This window comes from Theropithecus gelada, chromosome 20 (genome assembly GCF_003255815.1).
Source record: "Theropithecus gelada isolate Dixy chromosome 20, Tgel_1.0, whole genome shotgun sequence".
In the NCBI taxonomy this organism is placed as follows: domain Eukaryota; kingdom Metazoa; phylum Chordata; class Mammalia; order Primates; family Cercopithecidae; genus Theropithecus; species Theropithecus gelada.
In genome coordinates, this window is record NC_037688.1 from 47,746,645 (window position 1) to 47,760,126 (window position 13,482).

General features: G+C 42.8%; 1 protein-coding gene and 1 pseudogene across 2 annotated transcripts; one reads left to right on the forward strand and one right to left on the reverse strand.

The window, feature by feature from the left end:
* Window positions 1-1,001: 1,001 nt before the first annotated feature.
* LOC112614399 lies at window positions 1,002-1,994 on the reverse strand (annotated as a pseudogene). Its single transcript, XR_003117076.1, has one exon. The product of XR_003117076.1 is annotated as a dnaJ homolog subfamily B member 3-like (transcript).
* Window positions 1,995-10,644: 8,650 nt separating this feature from the next.
* On the forward strand, window positions 10,645-12,915 carry LOC112614480 (UDP-glucuronosyltransferase 1-3-like). Its single transcript, XM_025371061.1, has 2 exons — window positions 10,645-11,516; window positions 12,766-12,915. Exons 1-2 carry the CDS (start codon window positions 10,650-10,652, stop codon window positions 12,913-12,915), a joined length of 1,017 nt encoding a protein of 338 aa, XP_025226846.1. The 5' UTR covers window positions 10,645-10,649.
* The last annotated feature ends 567 nt before the right edge of the window (window positions 12,916-13,482 follow it).

Consider the following 13,482-nt stretch of genomic DNA (forward strand, 5'->3'; position numbering starts at 1 on the left):
GCTAACTGCCATGTTCCTGCTGTTTATTGCTTGGGTGCCATTCCATGTAGACTGAATTTTGAGGGTTCTAGAGCATATCTAAACCCATTATCACAGTCTTTGTTGGTTAATGATGTGTTCAGGCCATGATTTTTCTGTAAAAAATTACCAGCATGCTGCTCTTGATTTTTTTTAGCCTGTCTAGTTCAGTTGCCCTTTTGCTCTCATGTCTTATGCAAACCTTTCCTCAGAGTTGACCCTGTAAGATGGGACCCTTTGTGATGGACTACCCCAAGACAACATGCCCCAAAAGGTCTTCATTTGGGGCATAACCCGTGCCAACAGAAAGGTACTCTCTCAGTTGTGTATATGGTGACTCACCCAAACAATATTACAGATACATTTGGCTTTCATCAACCTAATTTGATATGTCCCAAGCACAGCAATAGGATAGTCCTGTGTGGCCTTCTGGAAATGCTTTTTTTACATTTCTGGGACCTACCATAGTTGGAGAACCACGTTAGGGCTGAAGATAGTTCTAGTACACCATTGACCAACCATGTAACCACAAGGTCTGTCCTTAGCCTTCAGAGGGAACATGCTTCTTACACTGATTTCAGCTCAGTGATACGGGATTCAAATGTCTGACCTCCAAAATATTAACAGAAAAAAACGTGTGTTGTTTTAAGCCACCAAGTTTGGGTAATTTGTTACAGCCATGATAGGAAACTAATGCATCCACCTTACCAGGTTTACCTGCTTTTATAAAGCCTGGGTTTAACCTTTTATCTAAATAATGGTCAACTCTTCCTACATCACCAGCATTTATGTGCAATTAAAAACCATCATTAAATTAAGCCAGAGTATTAATATATTCATAATTTCACCACCACACAGTAAAACATTGAAGTCAAATGATTTAGAGCAAACCACCTGGCTCAACTCTTTCCCAACAGAAAAAGTTAAGGCTTAAAGTGCTGAGCAGAACATTCTGTCCTAGCACAAGGAAATAATCATTGTCAGCCTCAGGCTTAAGTTTAATAAACAGCAAAGTGCATACAGATGTTTACAGTGATCGAAAGACAAACAGAGGTCCTATCCGTAGTAGTCCCAACGGTAAAGACAGGCATTGGCATAAAATGTTTATAAATTCTTGGGTACAGTTTTTCTGAAAGCAAAGTTCACTTTCAATCCTAAAAAAAGTCCGCTATTCCTCCAGATATTCTTTAAGTCAAATGTGGACTGGGATTACTCGGTGTCAATGTGGGGCAACTGCTCTATGCCATTTATTATGAAGGACTTTAACTGAACTCTCCATCTTCCTCCACTTCCACCCTTTCTTGGCCATTCTCAATGATTCTCTTGGTGGTGGTTTTTTTTGCCATCAACTATTTCAGTGGAAGTCGACATGGACTTGAAGCTGCCTGTCCCATCACTACCATAGGACATGCAGAATGAAGAAAGGCCCCCACTTCCCAGGGAGCCAAAGGAACTAAATCCTGTATCAAAAGAAGAAAAACCACCCTCAAAAGCTGGAAATTCACTGAAGGTGGAGAAAAGGGGTGCAGACCCTCTGCTTCTGCTTCCCCGGGAGTTCCTCCGACTCCCAAAAATATTTTCCAGCGGGTTTCCGAAGAGGTCAAAGGAGAATGGGTCCTGGCCACCAAAGAACTCCCTGAAGACCTCGGCCGGGTCGCGGAAGCTGAAGATGTACTCGAAGGGGTCCTCAAAGGGTCTGCCACCTGCGCAGCTACCCTCCGCTCCCGCCTCGCCATAGCGGTCGTACACATCATGTTTCTTGGCGTCCGACAACACCTCGTAGGTCTCGGCCACCTGCTTGAATCTCCTTTCTGCTTCCTCTTTTTTCTCGGGGTTTTTGTCCGGGTGCCACTTGAGCGCCAGCTTGCGGTAAGCCCTCTTGATGGCCTCGGTCGAGGCCTGCGGGGGCACGCCCAGCACCTCGTAGTAGTCCACCATGCTGGACGCCCAGAACGGCCTGCGGGGCACTGGCGCAGCGAGCGCGGGCCCGAGTGGTTGGCGACCTGGGTCGCCTGGAGGGACGCCCCTTGTGACGCAGCCACATCTCATTGGTCGAGGCCTGCGAGCGCCTCGCTTCCCAGGATGCAGTGCTGCTGGGACTGGCCCTGCTCTCTGTGAGGCTCTGTGATGCTCCACGACCAGGCCCCGCCCACTTCGACCCCCAAAGCCATGGTCTCCAAAAAGGGTAGGAAAAAGAAGTCAAGGAAAAGAGAGGGCTTTGACTTTAGCTGCCTGAAGAACTGTTTTTCTTAAAGTCGGCTTTATATCAGTCTTTTTCCTCGGCCACAGGAGGGAAGGGGGTGGTGGGAGTGAGTTTAGTCTGACCAGGGCTGAAGACATCCTGTTGTTTAGGACTGCAGTTCTCTAACGTTCCAGCCCGGGTACCCGTTTGCTTTTGTTCATGTGGATTATACCTATCATATGTACTGCATTAGAGATTAAAACAGAATTAAAAACATATTCATTGGGCAATTTAATAAGAATAAACCCATGACACACTAACAAACCTCGTTTTTATTTAACTTTTTTTGAGACAAAATGTAGTGAGAAGAGTGGCATCGTTTTACGTTTTTTGCATCTCTCTTTAGAACGTGGCTCAATAGAAAGCTGGATTCTTGTGTCAGCTTCTGCATTCAATCTATTGTGATATTACACATCACCCATGTAGCTTCTGGAAAACTCCACTGTACATTTGTGAGAGAATGACAGTGAAAAAATCAAGTAGCATTATTATGGAAATAGTTTTGACTTTACAAAATTCTCCTGAAAAATTCTTGGGGATCCCTAGGATTTCCTGGCTCATATTTTAGAGACGTGCTAGTCTAGTACAGTAGTCCCTGGTATTCTGAAGGGATTAGTTTAGGACAACACTCCTCCTCATACCAAAATCTAGATGCTCAAGCTCCTTTTATAAAATGGCACAGTATTTGTATATAACCTACCCATATCCTCCTTTAAACCTGTAATCGTCTCTTGATTACTTTTACCTAATAAATGTAAATGCTATGTAAAAAGTTGTTTTACAGTATTGGTTTTTTAAGTTGTATTATTTGTTTTGTTTTTTTTTTTTCATTTCTATTCCCCCCAAATATTTTCAATCTGCTGTTGACTGAATCTGCAGATGTGAAGCCCGAGTATATGGAGGGTCAACTGTGTGTGTTATTCACTTTTCTTGACTGCTAAAACAAACACCAGGGAGATCCTCTCAGACAAAAGGAAATACAGCACTAGTTACTGTATCGAAGCCATATACTGGCGTGCTATAAACTTGAGATGCAGTGATTATTTCCACTAGAACTGCTATGTCATGACCGTGAATTTTGAGGGGATATTTTTTTGAGATCTGAGTTCTCTTCACCTCCTCCTTTTTCTCGTTTTGACACTGGATTCTTTGCTTTGGTAAATTGTGAGGCATTACACTAGTAAAGGTCACTCAGTTCTAAAGGGAAAATGATTAACCGAAGAACATTGTAAGAGTTCATAAAGGGTATTAGGGCTAATGGGGATGTGTTATCTCACCAGAACAAACTTCTGAGTTTATATAACCTCTAGTGACATAACTGAAACCTGGACTTGGCACTTGGTAAGCACGCAATGAACAGTCATAGTAAGCTGGCTGAGGGTAGAGTTCAGTGTGAACAAAGCAATTTGGGAACATCAAAGCAAGTTTGGGGAACAACAAGTGATCCAGAATGGCTGGAGGGTAAGAGGCAGAGGGACGGGGCAAGCAGAAGAGCTAGAGAGGAGGAATGAGCTTGGACAGGGGAACTGGGATCTATCCCAGAGTTTTGAGAGCAAGGCAGAGGAGTCTGAATTTTCTTCTGTGCCCGGGAAGCTGTTGATCAAGGTTCTAGAAGTGGCAGCGACGTGGGGTTTTCAGTTGGCAGCCGATGCAGTGATTCAGAAGGGACAGCTGGGGGTTGGGGAACTGGGGGGCTGGGGCCCTGAAATAGGACCATGGCATGTGGGTCTGAGACAGTGGTAGAAACATCCAGATTCAGCACTTACTTGCTATCTTGGACACAGGGTCTAGAACGAAAAGAGAAGGAAAGTCACCTGTATAGAGAAGCATGTCCAGAGTGTTTACTGTCTCCAAAACCATGTACTGGCACCTGAGTGACGGCATGATTCCAAAGCCAAAATCTTGCCTGTAAGGAATAGATGTAAAGGATATAGCTATAGTCTAATAGCAAGGACAGATATGCAAACTGCTAAAAGATGTAAGGCAGAGCAGAACAAACTGCTGTGGAGATTCAAGGAAGGTGGCTTTGTTTCCCTGGAGGGTCCTGTACATAATCTACAGGGCAATGGACATGTTTATGTTGCTCCTTTAGTAACAAGCCCCTTCATTCTGATTTGATGAAAGGAGCTGGGAGTGTGTCAAGTGGTGGCCTATTAACTTAGGTCTTCAGCTTAAAAAGAAAGTACCTTCAAAAGGGTTCCAGAAACACTTTCCATGGACATGTCACTCTTTAGTAGCCCTCAAAGTAAGACCATCACATTGCTGCCCTGCCGTGTGATTTCTCAGCCCCCAGAGCACCATACCCTGTAATTGCCTGGTCCTGAATTTGTCTCCGTCCACGTGACCCCTCCTTTCAGGCAAGGACCATTTCTAACTTGGCCTTCTGGCCCTAGTTCCTAGCATAGTGACTGGCATACAGTAGGGCTCACACATTCCATAAATATTTGGTGGATGAGGGAATTAGCAATGGATTCTGCTTTGGTTCCAAAACAGAGATTTATTGGATTGCTTAGTAGTGTTTCTCTGTTGTTATTCATGAGCATGAATATGGATTGCCTACTATTGCCTACCACTGTTGGTGACTTCTCAGACCTCAGCTGCAGCCTGATAAACGTGGTTAACAGAGAAGTAGGAGGCTGTGACGTTAAATGGGTTACCACAGGCTTTTGTTGAGAATTGGATGAGAAACAAGAGCTTGAACTTGGATGTTCCCCAGAGTGAGCGCAGGNTGCAACCTCATCCTCAGGTTTAGGAACAATTTGTTCCTTATCAGTAAAAATCATCTTGATATGGCAGTGGGGGTCATGTAAGGGTTAATCCAATAATGAGCTCTGCAAGACCCATGGCTCATTTGGATGCTTTGTTTACTTGGATATGCTTAATGATGAGAGAATCTGCACCTAAACCCTGACATTCAGCATTATTCTTTGCATTTTGAAGCATGTGCATCTAAAATCCAGCACCCTATTTGGGTCACCGACCCTGTGTACAGCCCCACTGTTCGGCCCTGGGCACGTTGCCGGCCCCTCCATTGCAACATCGAAATGGTACACACTGCTTCCGTAAAGTGACAGCTTTCAGACACTTGGTGGCTCTTTGTGTATGCATATACTTGATGGCCTGGGTAGTTTCACGAATGTCCTTTAAGTGAACAGGAAAACTGAAACCTCTTGTTTTGCATGATTTTGTGGTGTTTCTGGGTCAAGTGAATAAAGAAGAATTTTCACAGATCACCTTAGGCCTCTTAGAGGAAGAACTGTCATCATCATTACTAGAGTTTAAAAGACTCCTGCAGAACAAGGTATTTCACCTGGAGACCTTTGCCACGTTCATGCCAATTTACTGAGTGCATGAGAGATCATTTACACCAAAATCTTTATCATGTGTTATCTGTGATAGGCATGCCATTATCATTTTTATTACATTAATTTCCCTGTTATTTTGTCACCCTTACTTACTTGGTTTGGTTGACCCTTATATTTGAAATTTTTCTGCAAATATGCAAGACCATATTTGAAATCTCATGTTTTTTCTGCCTGTCTTTCTCCTTGATTTAAAGTTTATGATAGGTTGAATTATTTGACTGGTCTTCTCAAAGAAATAATTGTGGAATTTGTATATTCTTTTTACTGTTTCATTTTCTGTTTCATTAATTGCAGCTTATTTTTGCCTTAATGATTTCATCCTCGTTTCTTTTGGCTGATTTTGTAGCTGCTTTTCTAACTTCGTTAGAGGAATGTTACATTTCTTTACGTTTGATTTTTCTTAATGAAGCATTGAGGGCTCTGAGTAAAACTTTTTCTGTGTCCCTCAGGTTTTGGTAAAAATTGCTGTTCTTGTCACTGCTTTTAGATAATTTAAATATCAGTTTTAAAATTTCTCCTTTGATGCAATGACTGTCTATAAGTCTGTTTCCTAATTCTGATATTGTGAATATTTTTTGTAGTCATCTCCCTCTTATTTTTTCTAGTTATTTTGCATTATAATAAGAAAACGTTTCTTGTGAAGACACTACTTAAGAAATTCTTAATCGGTTACTTGATAGTCTAATACAGAATAGAAATATAATGTAAGCCACATACATAATTTAAACTCTTCTAGTGGGCATGTTAGAAACCAGCAAAAAAGAAACCACTGAAATTAATTTTAAAATGCATTTTATTAAACCAGATGTATCCCAAATATTATTCTTTCAACATGTATTCAATATGAGATTATGACTTAGCTATCTTTCGTAGATTTTTTTTCTTGTTAAGTCTTCAAACTCTAGCATATATCTGACACTTACAGCATATCTCCATTTGGAATAGCCACATTTCAAGTGCTCAGTTGTCCTATGCAGTTAGTGACAACAATATGGTCAATGTTTATAAATGTTCCATGGACACAACTAAAATTCTGTCTTTTCAATTTTTCTCTTCTTGTCTTTTTCTTTTCTTTTCTTTTCTTTTTTTTTTTTTTTTTTTAAGAATGAGTCTCGCTCTGTTTCCCAGGCTGGAGGGCAGTGGTGGGATCTCAGCTCATTGCAACCTCCACCTCCTGGGTTGAACTGATTCTCCTGCCTCAGTCTCCCAAGTGGCTGGGACTAGAGGTGCATGAAACCATGCCCAGCTAATTTTTTTTTTTTTGCATTTTTCTGGAGATGGAGTTTCATCATGTTGGCCAGTTTGGTCTCAAATGCCTGATCTCAAGTGATTCACTAGCCTTGGCTTTCGAAAATGCTGGGATTACAGGTGTGAGCCATCACCACACTGGGCAATTTTCCTATCTTTTAAAAACCCTCTACTAAACCTTCCCAATTCTGGGAAGGATGTCTTTTTAAAAATCCCCTTACATAACAAATTCTGCTCCAGTTATATTTTGGTTCTTGAATAGTTTTTGCTTTATACATAGTGATTAGATTGATGCATGTAGGTTTGAGACTTGTATTTTCTTCACATAGTTTGCTATTGTCATTAGATAATAATTCTTAAAATACATTTTATCTGATATCAGTATTGCTACCCCTACATTATTTTTAAAATTCCCCATCTCTTTTAATTTGAAAATAATTTGTGTGCAGGTGGGTGGCTCACACCTGTAATTTCAGCCCTTTGGGAGACTGAGGCAAGAGGATTGTTTGAGCCCAGGAGTCTGAGAGCTGCCTGGGCAACATGCTGAGACTCCATCTCTACAAAAAATCAGAACATCATCCAGCTGTGATGGTGCAGGCCTGTAGTCCCAGCTACTGGGGAGGCTGGGGCAGGAGGATCACTTGATCCCAGGAGATGGAGACTGCAGTGTGCCATGTGTTCACACCACCTAACTCCAGCCTGGGTGACAGAGTGAGGCCCTGTCTTAAAAAAATGAAAATTTCTTTGGCATGTGAAAATCGTGTTTTAAAAGTTTAGAAAACAGTTTTTTAAAGTCCAATATGAAAAGTTAGGTGCAGTGGAATGCACCTGTGGTCCCAGCTACTTGGGGGGCTCAGGTGGGAGAATCATTGAGCTCAGGAGTTTCAGCTCCTATGGTTTTTAAATTTATTTATTTAAAATACAACAAAAACCAGAATGGTTTCAATCTGATAGTTTCTTTGATGTCAGCATTCTGATTCTCTCTGTTCTTAATTGTATTCTTTCCACTGAGTGTAAGCTCATTCCTCTAACAGAAATTTTCTTTTTCCTTCTTAATTTTGGAATTCCATGGTACTTTTCCATTTCCATGGAGACGCAGTGCAGCATCCTCAAGTCTCCAACTCTTACATCTGTCTCTTTCACTTGTAAGAGCCCTTGTGATTACATCGTCCCACCCAGACATCCAGGATGACCTCCCCAACTGAAAACCCTTAATTTAATCATATCTGTGAAGTCTCTTCCACCTGTAATGGAACATATTCCCAGATTTGAGGAACTACAATGTAGATACTTTCGTGGGGCTGTGATTCTGCCTACCACAGACACTAAGCTTAAAGTGAAACCCACATCTAATTCAAAGCTAGGAGATTTTCCTCTATATGAGGAATTTAATTTTTGTTCCTTTAAAGTTAATTTAAATTTAGTTTTTGTTCCTGCACTCCATAGAGTTCTATTCTCCAGCCTTCAGAGCTATCAGCTTACCATTCAATTATCTCCTTTTCTCCTTGTCTTCCTTTTTTTTTTTTCATCTTTAAAAAACGATACCTTTCAAAGAGCAAAAGTTCTAGATTTTGATGAGGTACATTCTAGCAAAGTTTTTATTGTTTGTACTTTTTGTACCCTAAGGAAACTTGTCCACTCCAAGATGTGAAGATTAGTTTCTACGTTCTCTTAAAAACATGAAAGAGTTCCAGTTTGTATGTTTAGGTCTGTGAGATTGGCAGAGGCGAATAAGACTACACAGGTCAGGCTTTCAGGATGCCTTTTTCTGTCTCTGGACTTTGCTGAGGTGACCTCACTGACACCCATGGCTTCAACCACCACATATTCAGATGGCTCCAAGTCTATCTGTGCAGCCCAGACCCCTCCTCATCTCCAGACCCTGGAAGCTGGTGCCTTGGGCAGCTGCTCCTCTTTCCCAGGCACCAGGAGCTCCTCCCTCCCTGTAGTTCTGCTCTCCTCAGCACCCCCAGGTCTCTGGAGTACCACCATCTTCCAAGGTACATGGGCCTCCCCAGTGTCTAGGTGTTCCAGATGTGTCACTTGAAATCAGATGACTTCGCTGTCTAAATAAAACACCACTACTTGGAGGTAGAACACGGGAGCCCATGAATGTGGCAAGAGCAACCTCCCAGGTGTGTTCCACCCCTCACCTTGGACTCATCAGGAGGGTGCTTAGAGGGAAAGAATTTTAAATGGGTTGGAAGTATAATTCAGAGGCTGAGACGTTGCACTCACTGCTAAGAATCCCTTTCTAGCCCTTTATATCTTCACAATTCCCCAGGAATTGTCCTCCCCTGGAGAGTTCCCAAAGCCCTTGAAGACCTTCCTTCTCTGTGCCATCCTGCTTGTGTTGCCCTTGAGCTGGGTGTGTCCCTGGTGGATGCTTCCATTCACTGCCTGTCCCATAGTTTCTGTCCAAAGGTGGAATCTATTATCAATGTGGATATCTAATGGGGGTAACTTCCTCTCTAAGGGAAGCCTCAGCCTCAACAGAAATGGCAGACATGGCCAGGCAAGAAGACACAGAGACAGTGATATAGAAAGTGTGCACAGACCAGAGAACCTGCCCACATCATCCTGGGGTGACCAGTACAAGGAGGCATGAGCAATCTTGTGAGCACATGTAGTGGTGACTTTCCGGAACAGGACGAACCTTGTGGACTTGAGACCCTTGTGAGTGCTCAGGGTGTCTCTCTCTTAGAAGGGCACACATTTAATTCTCCATCTGAAATTTGAACTTGGGTCCCCACAAATTATGCAGCCCATGCTGTTCTGGAGGAACCGTTCTTATCAGAACTTGGTGCTGGATTGACTTGGAGAAAAGCCTGATCATAATCTTCAGGATGAAATAAAGGCCTGGGTGAATGGACACTTTAGTCTTTAAGCAGACTTGCAGAAGACTGGAGCCTTCAGCATTCAGAAGAGGAATTCAGACTGTACAAGATCTGAAGCCAGGTTCTAGCTCCCCCGGTCCCTTGGTGAGCAGGGAGCTCCCTGAACCCACCGTGGGTCCTTGCTAGGGTTATCTTGCCCATGTGTGCTTTAGACAGCAGGACCTCTTTTTCCATGGGATAGATGGAGAATTCTCAACAAGGTCTTCCCAAGAATCCGATCATCACATCTTGAGCTCAGCCTCCCTGCAGCTTTTTTTCATATTGACAGCCACTTCAGAGAGAGTCCTCTTTGATCCTTACAATAAATATCCTGCTGCAAAAAATGACCAAAACCAAATATCCAGCCTCCCCAGTCCCTGCTAGAGAAAGTTTGCTTAGCAATGTTGTATGTTTTTTGGATGTGCTATGTTACTCATACATGAGAAGAAAGAGTTTGAAGCATTAGCAAATAGGGTCACATCCAGCAGAGAGCATATGGTTGGGGACTAGGGCAGTGGTGACTCCTCAGACCTCAGCTGCAACCTGATAAATGTGGTTCATAGAGAAGTAGGAGGTAGTGACATGAAATGGGTGTTCACAGCCTTGTGTTGGGAATTGGATGAGAAACAAGAGCTTGAACTTGGATGTTCCCCAGAGTGAGCGCAAGGTCAGATGAGTTTTTCAAGATAGAAGTGATCAGTCTTTCCCAGGGTGGGGCCCATAATGAAAGGCAATGATAGATTAACGAACAGGTAATAAGTAACTGGAGGAGGGCACTCTGTCTTCCAATTACATGATGATTTGCTAGGTGGCTCAGTGACAAGGTAATTAAGATGAAGAAAACAAATGTAGAAGGCACAGCGTGGGGTGGACAGTCAGCTGTTGGCGGCTTCTGCTGAGATGGCCACAGGACCCCAGGTTCCCCTGCTGTGGCTGGCTACAGGACTGCTGCTCCTCCTCAGTGTCCAGCCCTGGGCTGAGAGTGGGAAGGTGCTGGTGGTGCCCACTGATGGCAGCCACTGGCTCAGCATGCGGGAGGCCGTGCGGGAGCTCCATGCCAGAGGCCACCAGGCGGTGGTCCTCACCCCGGAGGTGAAAATGCACATCAAAGAAGAGAACTTTTTCACCCTGACAACCTATGCCATTCCGTGGACCCAGGATGAATTTGATCGTCTTGTGCTGGGCCACACTCAACTGTACTTTGAAACAGAACATTTTCTGAAGACATTTTCTAAAAGCATGGCAATTTTGAAAAATATGTCTTTGGTCTTTCATAGGTCTTGTGTGGAGCTACTGCATAATGAGACCCTAATGAGGCACCTGAATGCTACTTCCTTTGATGTGGTTTTAATAGACCCCATTTACCTCTGTGGGGTGGTGCTGGCTAAGTACTTGTCAATTCCTGCTGTGTTTTTTTTAAGGAACATTCCATGCGATTTAGACTTTAAGGGCACACAGTGTCCAAATCCTTACTCCTATATTCCTAAGTTATTAACAACCAATTCAGATCACATGACATTCCTGCAAAGGGTCAAGAACATGCTCTATCCTCTGGCCCTGTCCTACATTTGCGATGCTCTTTCTGCCCCTTATGCAAGCCTTGCCTCTGAGCTTTTTCAGAGAGAGGTGTCAGTGGTGGATCTTCTCAGCCATGCATCCGTGTGGCTGTTCCGAGGGGACTTTGTGATGGACTACCCCAGGCCGATCATGCCCAACATGGTCTTCATTGGGGGCATCAACTGTGCCAACAGGAAGCCACTATCTCAGGTTGGTGTTCGTGCCTTCATCCAATCAATGTTCCAAGCAAAACACTTTTTTAAAAAATGTGTTTACTTACAATTGCCTCTATATCTACTTCTCTTTCCAGGGCTTTTATTTCTGCTTGTTGTCATGATAGTCTTCCATGAGATAAACTGTTAAGGGGTCTCTAGTAGGGTATTTCAGGTTTTAAATGGTCACTGAGAGGAAGAAGAGGCAGACACGAATGTTTGTCAAAGGATGGGCAAGGACTGGTGTGACTCATGGAGACTGTTCGTTTGTAAAGGCACCATAGTCATGGTTGTGCATGCCCTTCATTGGGCAGGAGCAGGGACACTCTACATTGAGAATTGACCCATCCTGGATTTTTTGTTTGCATATTTTTCAGGGGAAAGATGATACAACAGCAAATTACAATAGTTAACGTGATAATTTTTAGTGGTCCCATCTTGCAAAAGATAGAGAGGTGACCACAGGAGACCTAAGCACTCACAGGAAGTAGAAGTGTCAAAGAGGTTGACTCAGTTCAGTGGAAGTAGGGCAATGAAAGTGGGATGTCTGTCTGTGATTATGGAATTACACACGGAATTCAGTTTCCAGAGAGGGATCTGTGCTAATAAAAGATTATCTGTTCAGGATTTGGGGTCTGGTGCATGACGTGCGGACATCTCAGATTTTGGAAGGAATAGTGATGGTTGCAGGTCAAATGGGTCTTCTACTTGGAATGCTGAAATTATCAAGAAATTGTGGAAGGGACTAGGGAGGAGATAAACTGTGAGTGTATAAGCCCAGTAACCTGGGGACAGTAATGAATGGACATGTGTCCAACAAGGAAAGCATTTCTCAGGAGAGGCTGATCACATCACCAAACCCACCCTATCCCACTCCAAGTTTCTATAGTGGGATCTACTCCTTTACCAAACATTTCAAAGGCAGCTTTCATTATTCCAGAATATTTGGGGTTCATTGATATGAATTCAGCCTTTTTATGTCATATTCACCGAATGCATATGAACTTCCATAACTTTAGATCCTTTTGTATTTTTATTTCTGTAATTCTTTTTATTAACATAGGTATTATTGCAAAATACTCTTAAGTTTCATTTTTTAAATCAAACTGCATGATGTTTTTTTTATTGGTGATTTTCCCTCTTATGCAGTGTAGTTATTCAATTATAAAATATGGGTTTATTAGATTTGTAAAAATGTTGAAAAATGGGATGGCATTTAAATAGTGACTCTTGCCCTTTTCTTCCAGTTTTTCAATGTGAACATATTCTCCAGTGTTAACTACATTGCTCAAATCTTCACTGTTATCTCAGTGGAGCAGAACAAATTGGGAACTGTGGCACAGATCACTCTTGCTATGCCCCTTAGAGAATTCCACATCAACAAGGCTAATTTTTGAGTATGGTAAAGAACAGGTGAATGTATGCAATAGTGAGGCCACTGACTCTTTCCCAGCATGAGGTCACACTAGATTTAATATGGTTTGGCTCTGTGTCCCCGCCAAATCTCAACTTGAATTGTAATCCCCATCATCCCCACTGGTCAAGGATGGGACCTGGTGGGAGATGATTGGATCATGGGGGCAGTTTTCCACCTGCTGCCCTCATCATAGTGAGTTCTTATGAGATCTGATGGTTTTATAAGGAGCCCTTATCCCTTCACTTGCAAGCTCTTCCTCTCTCTTTCTTGCTTGCCACTATATAAGACATGGCTTTGCGTCTCTCTCACCTTCTGCCAGGATTATAAGTTTCCTGAGGCCCCCACAGCAACATGGAACTGTGAGTCAATTAAAGCTCTTTCCTTTATAAATGACCCAGTCTTGGGTTTGTCTTTATAGCAGTGTGAGAATGGACTAATACAGTAAATTGGTGCCATGGAGAGTGGGGTACTGCTATAAAGATACTTGAAAATGTGCAAGTGACTTTGGAACTGGGTAACAGGCAGAGGTTGGAACAGTTTGGAGAGC